General features: G+C 37.1%; 2 protein-coding genes across 5 annotated transcripts; both read left to right on the top strand.

The window, feature by feature from the left end:
* The first annotated feature begins 4,141 nt into the window (after window positions 1-4,141).
* LOC120104793 (wall-associated receptor kinase 2-like) lies at window positions 4,142-6,904 on the top strand. Its single transcript, XM_039116558.3, has 3 exons — window positions 4,142-5,138; window positions 5,231-5,398; window positions 5,625-6,904. The coding sequence occupies exons 1-3, from the start codon at window positions 4,199-4,201 to the stop codon at window positions 6,800-6,802; spliced, it is 2,286 nt and encodes a 761-aa protein (XP_038972486.3). The 5' UTR covers window positions 4,142-4,198; the 3' UTR covers window positions 6,803-6,904.
* A 2,945-nt stretch (window positions 6,905-9,849) lies between these two features.
* On the top strand, window positions 9,850-21,988 carry CJD1 (Chloroplast J-like domain 1). 4 transcript variants are annotated; one of them, XM_008803910.5, is made up of 10 exons: window positions 9,850-10,287; window positions 11,342-11,438; window positions 11,533-11,637; window positions 11,820-11,897; window positions 14,121-14,176; window positions 17,326-17,383; window positions 18,873-18,998; window positions 19,411-19,506; window positions 19,672-19,743; window positions 21,391-21,988. In XM_008803910.5, exons 1-10 carry the CDS (start codon window positions 10,175-10,177, stop codon window positions 21,451-21,453), a joined length of 864 nt encoding a protein of 287 aa, XP_008802132.3. In that variant the 5' UTR covers window positions 9,850-10,174; the 3' UTR covers window positions 21,454-21,988. The 4 variants fall into 4 exon arrangements, with proteins under 4 accessions (XP_008802132.3, XP_088575338.1, XP_008802131.3 ...); XM_088719212.2 differs by lacking the exon at window positions 21,391-21,988 and adding an exon at window positions 20,585-21,352 and having other exon boundaries at window positions 9,916-10,287; window positions 14,106-14,176; XM_008803909.5 differs by having other exon boundaries at window positions 9,919-10,287; window positions 14,106-14,176.
* Window positions 21,989-22,693: the final 705 nt, after the last annotated feature.

Here is a 22,693-nt window from a genome sequence, read left to right as displayed (position 1 = left end):
GGTGTTAGAAGAACCGTTATATTAGAAAAATTTGTGCAAAAACAATGTTTTATGAGGGTATAGAAATAAATATAAATTTTAAGAAGGCATTCATGCAAATTTAAATTTTGAGAAGGGTATTCATGCAAAAAATTCTTTTTTTTGGAGGGGGGTGCCACCCAGTTTTTATTGTGGGAAAATAGAGAAAGAGAAAGAATGTTTAAGGAGAAAAGATGCTTGAGTGGTTCTCGCATCGAGCATTACTTGCATTCTTGAAATATGGTATACATATATGTATGTATATAGATTTGGCTATACTTAAATAGATTTTCTCTCAGATTCAATCAGATATAGAATGGATGATGGAAGTCCTACATCAATGATTGGTGTCATTGAATGTGATATACCATCTCCAAATTGCTTATATACCAAAAATCATGTGAATTGGAAATCTCTGACCTATGCATAGTAGTCAAAAATTGGATAGTTTTAAAAAAATAAAATAATACTTATATTTTTGACCATTTGTTGTATAGGCTAGAAGCCTTTAAATTACATAATATTTTGGTATGTAAGCAATTTAGAAATCATAGATCACATCCTATTGCTTCCAGTCCACTATGTCGGCACCGTCCTGTCTCTTCATGCATGATATGGTGGAAGAGATAGCAGACAAACAAGAGAAAAAAAGATAGATAAGAATAAAATTAGGTTCAACTGAAAAGTAGAAAATAAAGGTGGTAATTTTTTAAATCCTAACTCTGTTTTTTCTCGCACATTAACCTGCTGATAATTTTTCATTATTATAAGCTCAATGACTGCATCCATTGACATCTTCATTGTGGAAATATGCCTTGACTTGAATTAATTTATCTTTTAACTAGGTCAACTCAATCTTAGTCCACGCACATATCTTAATTAACGTGGATGTGGTGAGGTTGATGACAATGAATAACTTGGTCTTGGTAAAGAAAAAGAAATTGCTGCCATGAACCTAAGTGTCTGATCTCAATGGCATTTCTAACCTCCTTCGTCGCCTGGTAAATAGATATGGACAAATACATAGATATGGATACTTATTTTTATAATAAATAGTTATGGGCACATTTTATTTTATAATAAACACTTAATTTATATTACTTTGGAATGATCCACGAAAAAAAGGGGAAAGACTAACATAAGAGCAATTTTGTAATATATATCTGCAATCCAATTCAAATACCTTCGGTTGATAGGATTATGCTATTAGTTAAATATACTCTTCCACACACCACAAGTCTCATCCCATATGGTTTAAAATAACAGCCATTTTATAATTGTTTCAGCCCCCCCTCAATCCTTTTACATTTATAATAATGGATAAAAGAGAAGGTGATCGTCATAATAAATTATTTGCTTTATTAAGAGCTTATTATGACATAAAAATGGCTATTATCGTGAATAAAGAATTTTTTCAAAATTTATTTTTTAATATTTTAATAAAATGATAAAGACCATCATATCCTTCTTCTTCTTTGAATTTTCTGATACCAATTGACACCAAGGAGGTGTTGAATTTAGACTAAAAATTCGAAGAAGAAAAATGTATATTGTTGCAACCGATTCTGGCAAGATAGAAACCCCACTACGGCATGAACGATGAAGGTAGCCGGAAGAGGTGCATGTGCGGATTACTCTCTTCTAAGGCTGAAAATACCATATTGGCTAGCTATTCCAAAGATGCAGTTCTCACGCGCTCACTCGTAAACCCTAAGAACCCACCAAAACTAAGAAAAGAGAGCATATATATATAGAGAAGGCAATGGAAGAATAATTCCCACAAAAAATTTTTCACTATTTAAAGATCTCAAGTATAATTACAAGAGGAGCTCCAGTGGAAGTATTTATAAGTGGTACAAAAGGATTCTTTTTTCTAGCTATCCAATATGAAATTCTAAGTTCTATTCTAAGTGGAAAAACTCTAGCTATTAACTTTCCTAATAACATTAAAAGTTCTCAAATAGAAAGTTTACAAAAATCAAACATTTTGGAATTAACTAACACCAAACTTTCTCAATAGATATAGAAAAATAACGAATCGTAACAAACTAGTTGACCAGATTGCAACCCCTGTACGAGAATCGCAACCCCTGTGGCCAGATCCACGACCCATGCATCACCTGAGCCTTTACAAATCTTCCAATGATTGCGTAATGTATATAAAGTTTCTAGCTCCCACAATACCAGCACATGGAATAAGTGGAAATACTTATAAAGCAAGGTCGTGGATGAGACTTTTGCATCCATTCCATATGGATGACATACTTGCACGTAGATCCGAATCTCATGAAAAAGCTTATGTAATATAAATATGCGATAAGCACATCTAATCTCGTGTTCTTAATTATATCCGGCCACTCTTCAACTGACGGTTTGTTGGCGTTGCGAATAGCCGCCATAAATTAATACTTATCTTAAGCCTTCATCTTCCAACCATGTGGAACTCGCCATAATTTAATACTTATTCTGTTTCATTGAGGAATAAGAAATCTCTAAGTTGCCGTGGGAGTTCTTTTGGTTCACGAACCCGGCCGGGAGGTCGTTCTCTCCAACTACGTAAGGTCTGAACAAGACAAAAACAGCATGCAGGATCCACCTAAGCATAAGAGCGTTGAAGCTGTGCTGGAAAACTAGCCAGCCAGCCAGCACATGGGTTTCTCGTGAACGATGCCATGCCATGCTGTTAAATAGTTTGAATATTAGACCCACAGACTGGTTAGGAGTTTGGCATCTTTTCGGGCAGCACATATGTATCGGAAGGCGAACAGAATCACAGACTGGGTCGCTTTCTACGTTGCTCGGCACTCTGGAGAGTTCTTTTGGACTAGTATCACTGAGGTTCCTTCTTCCTTGTATCATTTGGTTGCTTCTGATTTAGCAGGTTGTACTCATGTAAGAGCAATTTGAATGCCATTTTCTATCCAAAAAAAAAATAGTTTGCATATATAAAATGATAGGATTGAAACTTTGAGAACACTTACATATGCAGCTAAAATAAATATTTTTATTGATATTTTTTAAAAAAATACTAGACACTATCTATATATAAAAAAATCAAAAAATATTATTAAAAATATTTGCGGCATTATTTATTTTGCTTAGGGTAACACTTAAAAATACTGTTAATAACTGTTTTGGTTGTAGGGAAGCGATGGAAAGCCAGCCAGCCATGCTTCTAAATAGTCTGCGACCTGATTTCTTAATTTTCCTGAATATATGTAAGGCACGAAGGGCTTGAGTTTATGACGTATTCTGTCAATATCTCGAAGGCAAGGGTGGTCACGCACTACTTGAACTAAACCAACTAATAATAACAGAGGAATCACCTCCAATCCTCTGCTTTTGCACATTTAGTGGCTCCAAGGCTGATATGATGCCATCCTAATTAAGCAGCAATTAACTAATTATTCAACGGAAGGAACTGAATCAATAGCGAGATTTATTGCACCAACGCAAAGCAAGCGACGATCTTGATCAAGAATTATAAACCTGCATGTACCAGCCTCTCTTCTCCCTTGAAACCTCTATCAAAGTTGACCTTGAGAGTATCTAGTTGCTGGGGAGACCAAACTACAAGACCGAGTAAGAAGGCGGCCACCTTTTTGTTTGAGTAACATATTCCAACTTGCTTACAAGCATCTTATTTTAGCACCAGTTGCGTTTTATAGCTCTTTAAATTAACCTTTGATAACCACTTCGCTTGGGAGGAATAATGATCATATATATAGAGAGAGACTAGGTCTCCTTTGAATGAACCGGTTTATGTCGCAATGTATTGCGACCGCAATATATCTTCCCTACTATCAAACAGATGTATAAGAAGAAAAAAAAATCCAAAATCCAAATAAAATAAAATTCTAGTTGGGCGTTAACTCAAGAAAGGATCGGTGGCAAATATGGGATAGCAAATATGTCTTGGTCTAACTATCCACTATACTATATAGTTATACCATGATGAATATACATGCAATGACCTAAATCACTTCCAGCTGAATAGGTCAGCCTGAGAAAATACCCAGCACGTGCCTTGGCTTGTTGCTGGGGCCCTCCTCGCTCCACGTCCCACTCGATCTCCTCCATATATTTAGTGGCGCACTAAGGCAAATGTTCCAACTCTAACTATTGGGAAATCGAGGAAGCATATTGATTTTATTTCATCAAAAGAGAGATTGAATAAAGAATGAGAGTTACATTTATGGGAGAGTCCGGGAGAGGAGTCGTCGGAGGAGCAAAGCCATTCATGGGCGCAAGGATGCTGCTGTGCCACTCCCTCTTGACGGTACTGCTCATTGCCGTGACGGCGTCGGCATTGCCCAGCACACTGCCTGGCTGCCCAGCGACATGCGGCAACGTTAGCATCCCCTACCCATTCGGCATCGGCCCGGATTGCTCCCTTCCTGGCTTCAACCTCAGCTGCAATGACAATGCCAGTGGCGTTAAGAAACCTTTCATCTACAACGTGGAGCTCATCAACATATCCTTGCTGCCGGCCCAGGCTCGCGTCTACAATTACATATCCTGGCAATGCTACAATGCAAAGTACGATAACGTGTCGTCCAACACATGGACTCTACGTTTCATCCGTGAGCCATACCGGTTCTCCGATGCCGATAACAAGTTCACAGTTGTCGGCTGCGACACCCTCGCGTACATCAGAGGGCAGAACCAGAAAGATAGCTACGCGGGCGGATGCGTAACGGTCTGCGGCAGCAGTGAGAGCCTGACAAACGGGTCATGCTCCGGCATCGGCTGCTGCCAGACATCCATCCCCAAGGGAATCAACTATTATAAAGTGTCCTTCAATCGCAACTACAACAACTCCCGGGTGTGGAAATTCAATCCCTGCAGCTACGCCGTTCTGGCCGAAGCCGACTGGTTCAAGTTCAGCACGACTTACATTAATACCCGCCAGCTCAATGAGACGAACGGAGGGCGGGCGCCCATTGTGCTGGACTGGGCCATCGGCAACGAGACGTGCGAGGTCGCAAAGCGCAACACAACCTCCTATGCGTGCCTCAGCGAGCACAGTGACTGCTTTAACTCCTCCAATGGCCCAGGATATATTTGCAACTGCTCCAGGGGCTACCAAGGCAACGCCTATCTTCCCAATGGATGTCAAGGTCCATTGTTACCTTCTCTCTCTGGGAGTGTATGTGTCTTTCTCTCTCTGTTTCCGGAGCTGACCTTTCTATTTGTTGAACTGGGTTGCTAGATATTGACGAGTGCACTCTCAAAGACGAGTATCCATGCCATGGGACCTGTACCAACCTACCTGGGGATTACATTTGTTCATGTCCGCAAGGCACGAATGGCGACGCGAAAAAAGGAACCTGCCAGGGAAGCCGCGGCAATCCTTTCTCATCAGTGAAATTGGTTATAGGTAATCCCTCCCTTAGCAATAAATTTCGGTTTCTACCGCTTCTATCAAGTTTCATTAGACATGCATCAAGCACAAACTTCAACCATGCAAAGCATAGAATTCTAGACTGCTTAAAAGTTTCAATCTTTCGTTTAGTATGGGAAAGAAATAAACGCGAGGGAAAACCTAGCTCCTTGTTATTCGAACTCATGGATTATTACTCTACCTGTCTATTTACAATCTCCAGGCATTGTCGCTAGCACCAGCTTTGCCCTTCTACTATTACTATGCATTGTCCTTTCCCTGGTACGTGAAAGAAGAAAACTTATGAGGATAAAAGAGGAATACTTTCGGCGACATGGAGGGCGGTTGCTACTGGAAGAGATAAAGTCGAAGCAAGGTCTTGCATTTAAGGTATATACAAAAGGAGAGCTAGAGCAGGCAACAAACAACTTTGATAAGAACCGAATTCTTGGAGGTGGAGGCCATGGAACTGTCTATAAGGGAATACTGAATGACAACCATGCAGTTGCCATAAAAAAATCAAAAATAATTGATGATTACCAAAAGAAGGAATTTGGGAAGGAGATGGTTATTCTTTCTCAAATCAACCATAAGAATGTGGTGAAGCTCTTGGGATGCTGTCTGGAGGTGGAAGTCCCTATGTTGGTTTATGAATTTGTCTCCAATGGAACCTTATTCCAATATATCCATGACAGGAATAGGACATCCCACATTTCATTGGATACCCGTTTGGAGATTGCTTCACAGTCTGCAGAAGCTCTTGCATATCTACATTCATCAGCATCCCCTCCAATTATTCATGGAGATGTCAAGTCTTCTAACATACTTTTAGATGACAACCACAACGCAAAGGTGTCGGATTTTGGAGCTTCGATGTTGGTGCCAAAGGATGAAACTCAGTTTGCTACACTAGTTCAGGGGACTTGCGGTTACTTGGATCCTGAATACCTGCAAACATGCCAATTAACCGATAAAAGTGATGTCTATAGTTTTGGTGTTGTTCTTTTGGAGCTCCTCACCGGAAAGAAGGCTTTTTATTTTGAAGGATCTGATGAAGAAAGAAGCCTCTCATCAAGTTTTTTATCCGCCATGAAGGAGGAACGACTTCTACAACTTTTAGACAATCATATCAAAAATGAAGAGGATATGGAGTTGGTGCAAGAAATTGCTGAGCTAGCAAGGCGATGCCTCAATGTTATGGGTGAAGATAGGCCTACAATGAAGGAGGTTGCCGATGACCTAGATCGGTTAAGAAAATTCAAGCAGCATCCATTTTTGCAGCATAATACAGAAGAGATTGAGAACTTGCTTGGTGAGCCGTCAAGCTACACTGAAAATGAAATCTCTGGGTGCTACAGTATAGAAAAGAAAGCAGCGATGGATATAGAATATGGAAGATGATCTTTATTTTTTCTCTTTATTTTTCGAAGAAGAGTTGGAGGATGATCATATTGCATAGAATAATACAAATTTCTACCCTTATGTACGTATTAGAACTATGAAGCTGATTTATATGTACTTGTGCATACGTCTGTGAGATGTCGTATTTCTAGTTTATGAAATATGGTTAGTTTAAATTATATATTTATGGTTTCATCGTGATTGTTGTTGGTGTTGCTGTTGTTTTGCTAATCATCTGAACCACAATTACAAATTTTGGGCCTTTTTTTTAACAGAGGGTAGCTTTAAATTCGATTATTCCATTTACTTAAAAAATAATGATATCCCCCAAATACAAACTTGAAATATACAACATACATACACTCAAACATGTAAAAGACCCGTAGATGAATAATTTTTTCGAAAAAAATAATGGGATTTCTATAGTTTAAATTTGATATGGCCAGCCATGTGAGCCTTTTAGTTACAGCCGGCTAGAAGCTTGTGCAAGGGGCTCCGTGCTTTCACACCTTGATTGACATCATTCTTTGGACTTTGTTTACTGCTGGCTGGACATGAACACCCGAGTCTTTGAGGATAGAGGTGTGCACCCAAGAGTGGTGGGGGAAAGGGCCCTACTTCATGCGGTAGAGGTCTTTGACATCACTGCGTCATCATCCCTTGGGCTAGACGGAGAAATCTGGGGCTCTTACTCCACTCTTGTAGCTTTCGGGATCATGCTTGTCTCTTGGGAGCCCCCACCTCCTAGTTTTCTTAAGGTGAAGTTTGACGGCAGTGTCACGGTGGATGGGTGCAGTGGCACTGAGTTTGTCATTAGAGATCAGCAGGCCAGACTAGTGACGGCCGGAGGATGGCACATTTTCGACCAGACTGCTGCCGGGGCCAAGGTCAGAGCCGCTTGGGAGGATGTTTCCTATGCGAGATGGGTGCTGGGTGTGGATCACATCATCCTTGAGGGGATGATGCCACAGTGATCGAAGGGATCCTGAGCTCTGGGCGGTCTAATGGGAGCATGCAGTTGATTCATGATACTCGCTGTCTTCTGGATGAATGTATTGCATTTCGGACTACTCATGTGTATAGGGAGGCCAACTGTGCTGCGAACTAGGTGGCCTCCTATGCGGCCTATTATGTCGGAGATGTCATCTGGGACAGACGCAACTCGGTCCCATCCACTTTGCAATTTCTGCTTCTTTCTGACTTTTTGAGTTATACTCACACTCGTTGTGTGTGAATCGCCAATGTACCAAAAAAAAAAAAAAACATGAGCATCATAATCTATGTTCGATGTGATTCTTGAAGTTCAATTATTTGACATAACTCATTAAATGCCCTCTCAAGTTTTGATGCTTTCAAGCAAGTCAGTCTCTCATAAATTTCTTTGGAGTGATCAGTGGTGCTTTTTTCCCATCATATTACAAAACAGAATTGGAGCTATTAGTGCCTCAATCTTACTAGGTGACTCTACTTGGGACTGACCTGACCCGACCTGATTCCATCCAATGTCCAGCAAACATAAACTTCTATAGAAATGCGAACACATTGAATGCAAAACCACCATGCTGTACCATCAAGAGCTAATGGCAAAAAAAAAAAAAAATATCCCACGTCTCTTATCAAGAGTTGAATAGAAAAATATCCCACCCTTCTTATCTCCTTACTGTTGTAAGAAAACTCTTCTATTTGAACTCCACGCATGCTTGGACTCCCGTATTTTAATATTTTTTCCATGTTTGTGCACCATCTTTTCTCGGAGGGAGAGGGAAGGATTCACCTTTCTTCGTTCGAATCCACCGGCAATCGACCACTAGTTGTTTTGAGATCACAGATGGATGCATGATAGAGTTTGGAACGCTATGAGATCTATGAGTGGGTAACCCAACAGACTAGGGACTATAGACATGTAAATCAATCCTCTTTCCACAAATATCAAACACTCGGTAAGTGAATCTAATCTAAATCTTCACCTGGATAAAGATATAGGCAAAGGTTTTTTTTAACCTTCCTCAATTCTGGTCACTACTAATCTTGTTGCCAAAACTGATGAATTGTTGAAACAAGAGGTAACCATTGACTTGAAAAAGGGTCGACATTATTTTCAGGTTTCAAGTATAATGAAGTACAGGCTTATTCCAATATAGAGAGAATCTAATCACATAGGTTGACTCGGCTTGGGTTTGGGATGCCTAATTGTTGCACATTAGGGGATTGAATTCAAATAACATGCTTGTCTCATTAATGTAACTTTGGATGCATGGAGCCACCTATTTGATTTAGTAACATATTTCAACTTACTTGCAAGCATCTTATTTTAGCATCAATTGCCTTTGTAGCTCTTTTCAAACCATTTATAACCACTTTGCTTGGGAGAAATAAAAAAAATGATAAATTATCTGTCCGGAGTCTAGACCCCGCATAAAAAATGATAGAAGGGAGAGGAGGGAGGGAGAGAGATTGGAGGAGAGCATTTTTTCTTTTTACAGGCTTTATCTTGGTCCCTCTTTAGAAAATTCTAAAGAGAGAAAGAATAGTCAATATTTTATTTGTTCGACATTTTGAGAAATTATTTAAAAATTTTAAATTTTTATTCCTACAATTTGCAAGAAATTTTTTATCAATGATTTTGAGAATAATACTATCATATTATAACAATGCCGCCATCATAGTCATCAAAATAATTATGATTTTAGTATCAGTTAACTCTAAATTATATGAAATGGGGCAAATTTTCTAATATTTTAATGAACAGATTTTAATCAAACTTTTTATTTACCTCGACTTTATAAATTAATTTTTCATTTAATTAGTACTACAGTGACAAGTTAGTAGCTAGAATGAGAGAGTCTTGATGAATAATCGCTCCCCATTTTATGTTCATTTTTTTTTAATTTTTAATGTACCCATGTGCATAGTATATGCAAAGTAATACTAAAAGTAATCGTTAATAATACTTCGTCTGTCGGTACGTCTATGCGGCAACGGAAACAAGTATTTGCATTCTTTCGGTCTATTTGGGCTCGCGAGGGGACTATGTTATTCAGTGTATATCTCGAGACCAATCACCTCGTGATGCAGGCGAATTAAGGTTCCAGGAATATGGTATTCAGTGTATATCTCGAGACCAGACTATCTGACCGAGTCTGTAGCCGTCGCAAGGCAGCCAAGATCCTGTTGAAGTCGGCGTTGGATGCCCAAGAACCCGTTTAATTTTCACGATTCCTAGCGCCGATCAGACCAAGAGAAACAGATATCGGGCTTGGACGGCCACTGTCCGCCTCTTGCGCACGGCTCCCTTCTCTTCCCCTCCCTAAAAGAACTAAAACCCTAAAACCCCAAAGAAATCTGAAATCAAGAAGATATAATCTCCAAGAAATGGCGACGATGATCCCAAACGCCTTCCGGTGCCCCAGTTCTAACCCCGCCCGGCGGTGGAGCTTCTTCTCCGATGGCTCGGTTCCGGTCGCTCCGCTTGCCTCCTCGGTGAGGTAAATCCTTTGAAATTTCTCTCTGACATCCTCGCCGCCATATTCGTCCCTTTTTTTTGACGCACCCAATGGAATTCGCGGTTCTCTACTAACCCAATGATTATGATTCATATCCCAAACTATAGTCAAGAAACTGAAGAATCTTATAATTTCAATACAGATGATGTGCTTGATGTTTGTGGATTTCTGGATTGATATATTCCTGTGTTTCCACATATCCATTCTCATATGCGTCTGGATACCCGCAAATGTGTGCGAGTGAACCCCAGTTGCGGGAGGTGGCCTTTTTCCGTTGTTTGGATTGCTGTAACTTGGCCAAAGTCCTGCAAATCAAACTGCATTTTGGGGCTCTTGTGCAGTAGTTTGTCTTATCAAATAGGCCGTGAGACAAACAAAAAGGCTTTAGAGGTCTCTATCTTCATGATAGGTTCATGTCCTAACAAGGGTAGTGGTTGGTGGAGACATAATTAATATTACTTCAGTAGTACAACCAGACACAGTTACAATTTTCATTTACAAGAAAACAAACATAAGATTTTATTTTATTGCGACTCCAAATGCTATCATTGCAATCAATGTAAGTTCTTGAATAAAAATTAGATGGTTGTGATTGAAGATATAAATTAAAACGCCCTTTGCTTCTTTTTTTTTTTTATGTTTGGTTTTTCTGTTTAGCTAAGCCAAAAATCTTTTTCTTGATTTTTATTGACATGTTCAATTATATTTTTTGGATTTTTGGTATTTTGTTTGCCTGTAATCACCTTCTAAATTTCGTATAAAAAAAAAAGATGTGCGGAATTTGTCTGATGTCTTCAGTCATCTATTGGACAAGGTCCATGCCTCTCCGCTCACACATTATTGCTAGAAGTGAAAGGTTTTGATTACGTTGGAAGAGGAATTTGACTTACCACATACTCCTTTTCAGTATTCTCAATTTCACCCTCTCTTCTGGTTTCCAGTGCTAGATTTTGTTGTTTTGGTGCTTGGGTTGTGGTTTTATTGGATAGCTTTTTATTTTTATTGGATAGCTTTTACTTGGTTTTTATTCTGATAGGTTCTCTAGGATACCCATAAGGCACTATCGGATGGTCTGCACAGCTACGTCTGCTGCGGGGAGCCCGCATGCAAATAGTGATGAAAACCCGTATGAGGTAATAAATATGTACTTTGAGTTCATCATATCAGCATCTGATATTACTGGAAGATTGTTTTAATTATCTATAGTATCATTGTTTTGGTTACTAGGTTATTGGTGTGAGTCCGATAGAAGGATTTGATACGATGAAGGCAGCCTACACAAGAAGGCGTAAGGATGCAGAGAGGAGGGGGGATGAAGCATATGCGGCAAAAGTAGGTTAAGAAGGGATTCCTTGACTTGCATTGTATTCACAATTAGTTTTAAGGACATTGATTTCCATCTTATTTCTTTGAATTTTCTTTATATATATCACCCATTTCCCCAAGGTAATGAATAAGTTTACATATATGGGACATTTACTTTGAATACTTAATTGAATATTGTGTTTTTCCAGCTAGAGAGGGCATATGATAAGATCATGATGTCGCAGTTGCAAAATCGGAAGAAGGGCCTTGCGTTTGGATCATTTAAGGTCAAGCTCCATGCTTTTCCTTCTCATCTTCTGATCTTTCTCTTGCGGTGGCAGATAAAGACAACTATATGTTATTTGAGCCTATGATTGGCTGGCAATGATGGCTACATGCATGATTTTCTGATTTGTCTGGAGCTAAGCAGTGGGAAATAATTCAAGGGGTTTGCAACTCTGCTATTTCTTTTACAGCAGTTTGATATTAATGCCATGGAAGAATTTTCTATTGCCATCACCTTCTCTACATTTGGTCCTTGATCCTTCTTCCATAGCATTAAAGCTTTTTGAACATTTGTTTGGCAGTTAGAGGATAGGCTTGCGATTAGCTAATGGAACTAAGTAAATTTCACCATATCAACCACTTCATAGGAAAGCAACATCCATCATCATCTCATCCAATAACGCAGTAACATTGAGTTTTCATAAAACACAGTAATAACCAGTACAATTCTCTGTATTGTGTCTCTCATGGTAATCATGAGCCCTTTGATGGTTATGGATGTGTAAGTACTTTTGAAAGATATTCTATAGCTAGATCTTTTCGAGTCTCATGTTTAGTTGGAATATCCAAGGATTAAAGCATGGCTCTTAACTCTTTGAGCTGTTGATCCATCCTATTGGCATATATATTTTCCGTTATGACATATGACGTCATCTTGATCTCTCATGGTGGTTTAGTGGCCCTGTATGTTTTCCTGCTTCTAAAGTGCATGCAATAATTCAATAAAGAAGAGTAACAAATTCTGCAGTAGGCGTACTATCATACCACTTTTCATGTCTGGATGATGTAGCATTGCAAAGTCCAACACTAAGTTCCACTTTTCTTGCCCTCTTTCATGATTTCTTGTTTTCTGATGCTAGTGATTGTATGTACTCCTATCTCTTGTAATCCTTCATCTATATCGAAAGAAAAAAGATGGAGCAGGAAGGTAGTTTAAACCAATGCTCAAATTGAATAGCTAAGCAACTGAAAAGCAAATTCGGCAGATTAATATAAGCCATACTGTAAGAGCAGTTAGATATCAACACTAAGTTCTAACAATTTAACACAAAATTCCAAAGAAAGTGATAGTGTAAGTGTAAAATTTCAAACTAATTAAGAACAGGAGGAATAGCTAGATTAATGGCCAAAGGGATAAAGGAGTTGCTCCTATTTTTGTGGATAAGAATGAGGTGCCAAACTTAAATTCTTTATGGCTCCAAATAGAAATGCACCATTGAGAAATTTTGGAGTCACAATAAGGAATTCTCATGTATAAATTCTTTTGCACAATTTAATTTAAAATGTTTACAATGTGCAACTACATGCATTTGTGCAACATATGCCCAACCTAAATACAGACTACTTTAGCTATTAAATGTAGGTTGCTTTAAAGCCGTTTAATCATAAACATTAACTCCTATTAAACCTCACAATTTAGAACATTCAAATATGATTGAATTTTGTGTGGCATGTAGTTCTACTCAGTTATACTACTATCTATAGCGTTGATACCACTAGGACTGGCATCACTTTGGAGATCTTCTCTCTAACTATCATGCCCAGAGAATGTTAGTGCAAAACACCCTACTATGTCCGCTGCTACGCAGACTGGTGTCTGTATTAAGACAGACAAAAATAGACCTTTTTGCTGTTGTTCCAGTAGCTCATTTAGAACATGTTGGTTCATGTAGACTTTCTATTGATGTCTTTTTGACCATTCATAATTTCCTCATGGCCTCATGGGTTTAATCTTTGATGTTTTCATTAGCCACGGGATGCCGTTAAAATATCATGTTTGAAGGAAAATAATTCTTTGCAGTTTGTACTTCTTTGTAGGTCATTTTGATGTAAAATGAATGCTTGGTTCGTAGCATATATTGGGAATCTTGTTATGCATTATGGTAATCTTAGTTGACCATGCTGTTCTGTTCTTGAAATCATCTATATGTGTGTGTGTGTGTGTGTATGCATATATCACACCATTGTCTTGGTGTTTCTTTTAGATTTTCATTAACCAAATCGATTTTTTCTTTTAAACTCTTTCTTGGTGGATGTAAATTTATATAAGTTATTGTTAAGAGATGTATGATACCCTGTACTCAGAAATTCCCTTTTCAACTTTTGATTTTTTTTTCTTTTGCGATTGTTAATAAATTGACAGGGTTACGGCAATTGCATTAATTGCTTATGCTTACAATTTCCCCTGCATATATATATATATTTTAAAGCATTCTATCATGCAGGTGTCCAAGGATATTAAGTATGCTGATAAGCAACCTATCGTCCCATGGGGACCTAGGTATTCTCTTCTTTATGTATAACATTAGGAAAATTTCTTATTTACTCATTCTGAGTGTTAAAGAGGTAGATAAGTTATTTAAATGCTATGGTCTCATTCTGATTTATTCATCTATGTCCACTCTACACTGATGATATTTGCTGCAAAATGAACTAATCTATAAATTATAATCAGTTGCAATTCATTGGTTGAGCTGCTAAGTTGTAAATATGATTGGTTACTGCAGATCTTGACGATTCGTTCTTTTGTAGAAGTTCTGCTCATAATTTTTTTGTTTGTAATGTAGATTATTCTACAGAGAGAGATATGGAGCAGATAGATTTGGCCTTTCTTTTCCTTTCAGAGAACTTGCTCAAACATTCCCCATAATTAATTCCATATAAGCAAACATTTCTTTGGAATCCTGGCTATTATTCTTTCAGAATCCTAAATCTCTTGATTTCAGCTTGTATCTTGCGCGCTGGGTTAATAAACCAATTCACATGCTGCAGCTCACACTGCTCCACAAAGAATGCCTATGGTTAAAAAGGTGAACGGGGAACTAATCATACAATAACTCTAATAATCCAAAGGCTGAGTCAATTGATATTTGTAATAATTTCAAAATGACATTATTACGCTTCTTTTTTTATTCAACTATTTAATCTCACCAAAAAAATGATCTAATTAAGAAATTATTTCGTTTACAAAAAAAATTGATGTTGTTTCGAAATGTAATGACTAGAAGAGTGATTGATAATAACAATCCACATAAAGAGTCAAACATGAGAGGCATTTTGTTGATGCGAGCTACAATAATGACAATCATGATTAGAATTAAGAGTTAAGGAAGTTATTACCTTATTCAATAAGAAGTTGCAAATAATATGTTTTAGGTAGTGCATCTTTTTCAGCCTATGGAATGACAATCTCAAATGCTAGCTTTATATCTGGAGGATCTGAAAATTGCTCTGTCATTCCTTTGTGCAACCAAATAATTGAAGTTTTGGCACAAAGATAAGCTGATTTAAAAACTGAGTAATGGGCATTTTCTTTTAGTCAATGTTCTTCGCTATAAATCTGGCTATTGCATGGTGATCATTTTATTCAATTTATAATGAGTTAAATTGATTAAAGATTTCAAGTTTTAAAACTGTGATGTCTTTGTCTAGATTTGCGATGCACACATAATATTTCTTGAATCCTAGCAGTTTAAAGTTATTCACATGTAATATATCTTGAAATAAAGTTACTATTTTTTTCTCTCTCTAAAAGCTAAAACTAATGTTTTTGATGATTGCCAAAACAAAGAAATCTTCATAACAAAAAAAAAAGAAAAAAAATCTATACATATGTGAAATGGAACACTTAATAAAGTTGTTTGAGTATGCTAAAAAGCTGAATTGCTTGTTAGGTTTAGAAAATTACCTTTCTCTTATTTCATTGGATCACAAGAGTTCTATTGTCATTGTCATCATTATTGATATTATTTCAATCGACGGTTTTCTAATGGATTTGTTATTTGGCTACTTGTGTACATACTTCCCTTACAAATCAGCATTCTGGGCATTAAGGCAGTCACATGATAAACATAATATCCATGAAGACGTTGAGCTTGATGTGTGAAATAAAGTATGAACATAGAATCAAGTTACATTCAGAGAGCCCTCCGTGGAAATGAAGTAGTGGAGAACCAAAGAAGATATTCTAGTTTTGTTACTACTGAAGATAAAGATGGTACTTGGGACCTGTCTATTTGGTTTGAGCGGTCTGGGAGGAGAAAGCTGGATGTCTAGAAATGGCAGAAAAAGATTTAAGGATCCTCTTCATGTTGCAACTATGTTTTCGATAGAAATAGTTGACTACAAAGTACAAACTATTCTTAAAGCTAGGTAAAATGGTTTGGATGAAACCGATGAGTTTACAATTATCGTAGTTACAGTCTTACTGTAGGTTCTTCTACATCCTATCTTTCTATATCATAAACTACTATCAAGCGGGCACGTGCAATGCTCATTGGAGGGAAAAGAGAAGAGAATGTGATAAAGTTCAATATGTTCCAATCTGTATGGGAGTTGAATTATAGGAAGAGATGGAGTCCAATCTGTTTTAGAGTTTTATGGAAGGGGACGATTTGGTTGGAAAACAAGGGGAAAAAGCATATGCGAGCGAGAAGGTTAGTGGATCATTAGTGTAATTTTTAGGATAGGTAGGAGGGGTATTTTTGCTATAAAATTGACAGTCGGAATCAAGAAAGAATATTTCCTGATTTCAAAACTGTCATTTATATATATATATATGTATATGTATAAATGTATATATGTATATGTATAAATGTATATAGTATGTTCAAGCATAGGAAAAGTTTCATGAACCAGTCAACTCTGCACTTCATATTGGTGATCACATCTTTCTCTTTATTGCTCTCTCAGCAGAAAGAAACTTTTTCATTTTTCTCTCGCTCTATGTCTCCCCTCTTTTTTATTTCTTTAATAACTTAAAGAATCGGATAGTTTATTTTCTCCTTATGATCATCCACAGAACAATGAAACCTAGCAACAGGGCTAAGAGATGTTGTATCTTATAATCACAAATACTAACCAAATATGTATATGTTCACATATGTCTGTGTATATACTAGCAACTGGGCACATGCAATGCACGTTGGATGGCAGAGAGAAGAGAAAGAGATAGAGTCCAGTATATTAGGGGTCCAGTCTGTTTTTGAGCGATTTGATTGGAAAAGGAGAGAGACCGCTTGTCATGGGTGAGAAAGTTAGAGAGATAAGTAATGTATTTTTGTAATATAAACAATAGGGATTTTCTTGCAATAAATAGGAGATGGAATCAAGAAGGAATGTTCTCTTATTCCAAAACTGCCATGTTTATATATAATATAGATTAATATAATGTGATTCTCTTCTTCCAAAGAAATTGCAAGGAATAATTTAATCTATTATGATTACTAATTCTTATACGTAGTGGCATTCTCGCAATCTGAAAAATTCATGTTCTGGGTACTTTCTGTGTTGTTATTAGTGGTCTGTTGTACTCCTACATACTTATGCTTTTAGTTTTATTAGTTCTCCTAAGAAAATTGAAGTTGCCCCTTTTTATGACCGAACATTTTCATATATATTATATATATGATCGGCATCATTGGTTTGCAGGTATTCCAGGTCTAATGTAAAAGACATGCGCATAAATATGGCAATATCTGCAGTATTTGTAAGATTTTCTGAATTTGTTAAAATAGGATTTTCTAGTTATATTTTCTAGTTATATACTGGTGTAATGTTTTTTCTGGATAAGATTGATAGTTGTATAATAATTGAATGTTATTGTTCATGGGCTTTTCACTGATGTTTTTACTCATAAAGATGAGGGGTCAGCGTTATTACCATTTCATTTCATCATTGGCCTGTGCCAGATCAATACCAGCACCGGTTGCATGATACATTTCGTGCCAGCAGAAAATACATAAATATGAATTTTTGAATGGTCAATTTTGCAAGATTTGCAGATAGTCGACCTGTTTGAAGATCTGATATGAAATTAAAATATCAAAATAACAGCATAATATAAATTATAACACACTTCTATATAATAACTTTAATATATTTTGTACAAGTAATGTGAATCCTTTTCTTTCTTTTTGGCAATCTAAATTTCCTTCTCACCATGGCCGATTTTCCATTTTGCATCATAATCAAATATCAACAGTTGCATCAGTCATGCTAGCAATTGAAAAAAATGATGCCGGAATCTGCAGTCAGATGAAGAAAACTACTATGTTTTGCAGTGGAAAATATGTTTATGATTTTATATCATATCTTCATCATATCCTTTTATTGCCATTTGTTCCATCATGCCTTCAAAACACTGATATGGATGTACATAGACAGCTTTTTGGAACTATGTAGTTCCAATTATTCAGCATCATTGGGCATAGGCTGCTTTGTAGTACCATTGCGTTTATTTTACTGGGCATTGCTTTTGTACAACTGCCAGAGAAAAGTGCACTCTTTTCTCAATTTTGTCATTAGCAGTGGATAATCAAATAATTTCATGCAATTACTTGTTCGCACATCTCTATTTTTGGTACACTTCTCTTTTTGAAACCTATATCTACCAGTGCTGCCTGTAGAAATCTGACTTACTGGGTTATATTTTACCCTGCAACTCCATTGAATCTGGTTCTTTTTGGTTCTAATATAATAAGTTTAACGTGTTCTTGGGAAGCTTAGTGGTGGGCATCGTGTCATTTTCTTTAGCTTCAACCATGGACCAGCTACCAGTTCTTCATTCACTGCATGTCAATTGCTATTGTGATCATGTTTATCTTCAGTGATACAGTTTAATGTTGCTTTGTTTTTAACTTTTGTGTATTAAAGTGAATTTGCAGTGTAAATTGTTTTACTTCTTTCACATTATGGGATTAGGACTTCATCTTTTACCTTGAAATTCAACTGGCACTTTATCAATAATTCATCTAATGGTCTGCAGATGAGGACATTTATAAATATAACTTCATGGGAATGACCAAGCAGCTGTAGAGCTTAAAATATTTTTCATCTATAGGATAATGATTATAAGTTTCATATATTTTTTTGTAATTGGTAGAGTATGTTTGTAGATCATTGTTTTAGTTTGATATAAGCAAAATATGGTACACATCTGTTAACTAACAATTTACTCATCTCTATGCATTCTGCAGACAATTTGGATTTTTATCAAACGCAGTGCTGAATGGAAGCCTCTGCAATTTCTAGCTTTCATTTTTTTCTACCGAATATTTGAGAAATTGAAATCTTTTGAGCCAGCAGTATCTCCAACTTTTACTGTGAGTAATACAAAACTAATAATGTAGGACCTGTTAGAGCTTTGATTTGTTTCTGATGAGTCATGTATCAATAGACATTAGGTTGAGAATGTCCCTGTTAAGGACTTTTGTTTTTCTGTTATGAGCTGTTGATTGACACACATTAGACTGACAGTCACAAGATTTAAGAATTTACCATATATGGATTACTGTCAAGTGGTTAAACAAATTTGCACCCCCTGATTTGCCAGTGTATGCAGTATAAGTTTATAAAACAACAGTTATTTGTTGGTTAGTACTAAAAACTTTTTATTTTCTTTTTTATGCTTCATTTTTTGCTTAAAGAGTACCACCTATAATATAAAAAGTTTATGGTTATACAATTAAGCTAGTTGCAATTGAGTTGACCAGAATAAGTGGCTCTGTGCTGCAGGAGGATGGTGAGGATGAAGGTAGGGCATTACGTATGGGAAAGCGACTACTTCGTTCTCTTTCACTGGTTTTTGGGTGTATAGCTGTTTCATCTTTGGTATGTGAATGACAAATACTTTAGGTGCTTGCTTTTTTTGTATATTGATGCTTAATTACGTTCCAAGAAAACTAAATTCACAATTTCATTCTCACTGGTTTTCCTTTTTTTTTTAGTTTGGTTTTCATTCATTTTAGTTGGTTTGATCCACTGATGGTGTTGCAGGGTTATACCGGACTACTCAACCTGATCGAGTTTCTAGGACATTACATTCCTGTCTTTCTTTACAATAACCAGGTAATTGCTTAAGGGCCTGTTTGGTATCACTATTGTCTGTGATTTAGGTTCTCTATGAATCTGTGAAATACCACATGAAGATTGATAAATTTTATTCTGCTATTTCTTTGCTTTTATTCACTCTTTGAAAGCAATAAATTTTTGCCACCGAAAGAGCTAGACTTTACAAACAAAGTTAGATAAACAAAGTGGTATTGTCTTACATGTTGTGCAGTCTAGTTGATTTTCTTCTTGGGTTTTTACAAAACAGAAACAGAAAACAAAAAGCAATATCAAACAGGGCCTAGATATTTCTTTATAATATATGCTCATATAGTTTTACCAGATCAAATATGCATGATATATACAAGCTACGAGGATTAGGACTATCCATGGATTGGATCAGATCAAGCTCCAAACTCAGACAAGAATATGATTTGATATGCAGGATGCTAACTACTTAATCATCATAACTGGACGGATAGACATTGCACATGTGCATGCACACACCACTTATGCAGATGCGAACATTTTTAGAAAAGGGATGAATGGATTAGTGCATGGAATTCTAGAGGGGTAAAAGAATTGATGATTTCGATAGTAAGGAGTGGTAGAGGGAAAGTGATGGATTGGACTTGAGAATATGAAGATAATGGGAAGTTTTATCATTTTAAGTTTTCCATATCTTTTGATACAACAATAACAAGTTTATGCCTAAGCAAGATAATTATTTGTGTCTTCCAATATTGGATAATATGTGTATCCATTGATTATTTGTCCTAAAAATGGATGAAAGGATGGCAAGTAGAGATCCCAAGGTAATACTAGGAGAGGCTTAACCACAGAACTTCTTGTCTTGCAGAAATGCATGTGTTCACTAGCATCCGGAAGCGAAGAATATTTAATGTAAGAGACAAAAGTAAGGTGGCAAAATTCTCATGGGAAGTTATACCTTCTGAAAGGTGAATTTTTGTGAAAGGGATGTGAAACCTGCAAATTCTTAGTAGGTAAAAATTGATAGTTGGACTAGATGGTAGTAACTGCATTGTCGAAGGCTCAAGGCACCATGGACTCTTGGAGCCTAGGTACAAGGCGCAATGCAAGGTGGGTGCCTGGATGAAGTGAGGCACAAAAATATTAACATACATATATAATAACAAATAAATGAATCCAGACACCTTAAATAATGAATTATCAATTTATAAACATAAATACAAATAGAAGAAGCAAAGACATGGCATGTAAAATATCGAAAAGTCAAATATAATAAGATAATAAGCTACTATGAAATAACTATTATGGTACCACTACCCAAGTATGAACTATCGTACTACATAAAGATATTAAACCACAAGCTAGCGTTCAGAGATGAAAGGTGAATTCTCCAAGCTTTAAGTCAAAACATGAAAGCAAGCATATAAATTCAGTTGTCCAGAATACAACTAAAAGGAGACCAAGGTATCTATCATGAAATCTGATCGGAGACTCTAAGTCATCATAGAAGTCCTATTCCCTAATGATCGTTATCATGATTATTATCAAGTGTAATCATATACATCTTATATGATCATTAATATGCAGGACATTATGCTTAATTCTGCTATATTCATGTGCATTTAGTGCTCATATAACTAAACTGCCCTCATGGTGTTTTGTTTGGCTCAACAGGAGCTGCTTGTTACGACGGCAACATCCATCTTGCTCTACACCATGGCATCATATTACCGATGATAACTATTTTCAGGTGTTCTGCAGGCGTTTAAAACCTAGACAGCATGTTGTCAAAATTTAGAGCTATTCTTAGTCACATGTCTGTTCTTATGTATAGAAAAGGCACCTTCACTAGGTGGCTGCCTGTTTTTGAGTATAGGGCGTACTCTTTTATGCTGCAGCATGGTTTGATCTGATTCAGGTGCAATTGTTTGGGCTTTCATTGCATGGAAATCTTGTGGTTGAGTGTTGAAGTGGCAATTTCTGTAGCTGGCGAACACTGCAGCACCAATCTTTTGATGACGGTGGTCAGTAATTCTTGTATGCGTAAATGATCATAAAACCCCTTGCAGTAATCGTTCAAGGCTTCAACCTGCTGTTATCATGAAGCTATCATGGAAATTGCCTTTGTCGAGCTTCATGCTTCTTAGGAAGAGTTGAAAGAGAGTCCAGCATCAGCTAGAAAGCAACAAAATTTATTTATTGAATCTGTCATTCTGAAACCCCACAATAAACTAACATCAGAAATTTTTTAAGATTCTTGTCATTTGCTTCATGTCAGCCCTTGACTTCTTGTGAAATTATGCTTATATTTGGGTGAGTCTTTACCTTGAATGGTTAGAGGCGTTAGATCAATCCATTCCTGATGCAGAGGAATGTAATGTCAGTCCTGTTGGACGATTAGGCTCGTCAGAAATATTGTTTTTGTAATGTTGGTTGTCTGCATCATTTTTAAATCTAGGTAGAAGGTGAAACAGAATAGTTAAAATTTGATCTGAATATAACATGGGTGAAAGCCGTGTTGAAGGATTTAGAGAACTTGTGGCAGCGGTGGAGCAGCGGGGTTGTCCAAGATAGAAGTGAATTAAACCGGTTTGGTAATGCAAGAGTTACCTGGTTCTTTTGCAATGCTTGCTTATTCGGTCCTGAAGCAGCATCTGACATGGAGAAAGGTACGCTGGCTATTGAAGCATGGAGTAGAATCTAATGGCCTACGTGGAATTGCACGACTCCTGTATGTGATGGAGCCAGGAGCAGCCTCTTTCCACATTGTTGCATGCCATTGACGTCATGACGTGTTTCGTTGGGGCGGTATTGCATGGACGATGCATACTTTGCTGTATCGTGTGTATGGATCACACTTTCATGCACGTCGATCGTTCGCCTCGTATCATGCCGTTTGAGAGCCCGCTTGCAGAAGTTCCTGCATCCCGCGTGCATGGGATTTGCCCGCAACCCTCGATGCATCAGACGTGTCGGG

The sequence above is a fragment of the Phoenix dactylifera genome, chromosome 3 (genome assembly GCF_051530095.1).
Source record: "Phoenix dactylifera cultivar Ajwa chromosome 3, Ajwa_hap1_PhDact_Kaust_v1.1, whole genome shotgun sequence".
Lineage (NCBI taxonomy): Eukaryota > Viridiplantae > Streptophyta > Magnoliopsida > Arecales > Arecaceae > Phoenix > Phoenix dactylifera.
Note: the sequence above shows the minus strand (reverse complement) of the source record. Positions and strands in the feature narration are given on the sequence as shown.

Coding starts and splice junctions, on each gene's coding strand:
- LOC120104793 (XM_039116558.3), top strand. CDS start 4,199: ATGAGAGTTACATTTATGGGAGAGTCCGGGAGAGGAGTCGTCGGAGGA. Junction 5,139..5,230: donor TCTTCCCAATGGATGTCAAG/GTCCATTGTTAC, acceptor CTGGGTTGCTAG/ATATTGACGAGTGCACTCTC. Junction 5,399..5,624: donor ATCAGTGAAATTGGTTATAG/GTAATCCCTCCC, acceptor TACAATCTCCAG/GCATTGTCGCTAGCACCAGC.
- CJD1 (XM_008803909.5), top strand. CDS start 10,175: ATGGCGACGATGATCCCAAACGCCTTCCGGTGCCCCAGTTCTAACCCC. Junction 11,638..11,819: donor ATGAAGCATATGCGGCAAAA/GTAGGTTAAGAA, acceptor GTGTTTTTCCAG/CTAGAGAGGGCATATGATAA. Junction 17,384..18,872: donor TGGCAATATCTGCAGTATTT/GTAAGATTTTCT, acceptor TGCATTCTGCAG/ACAATTTGGATTTTTATCAA.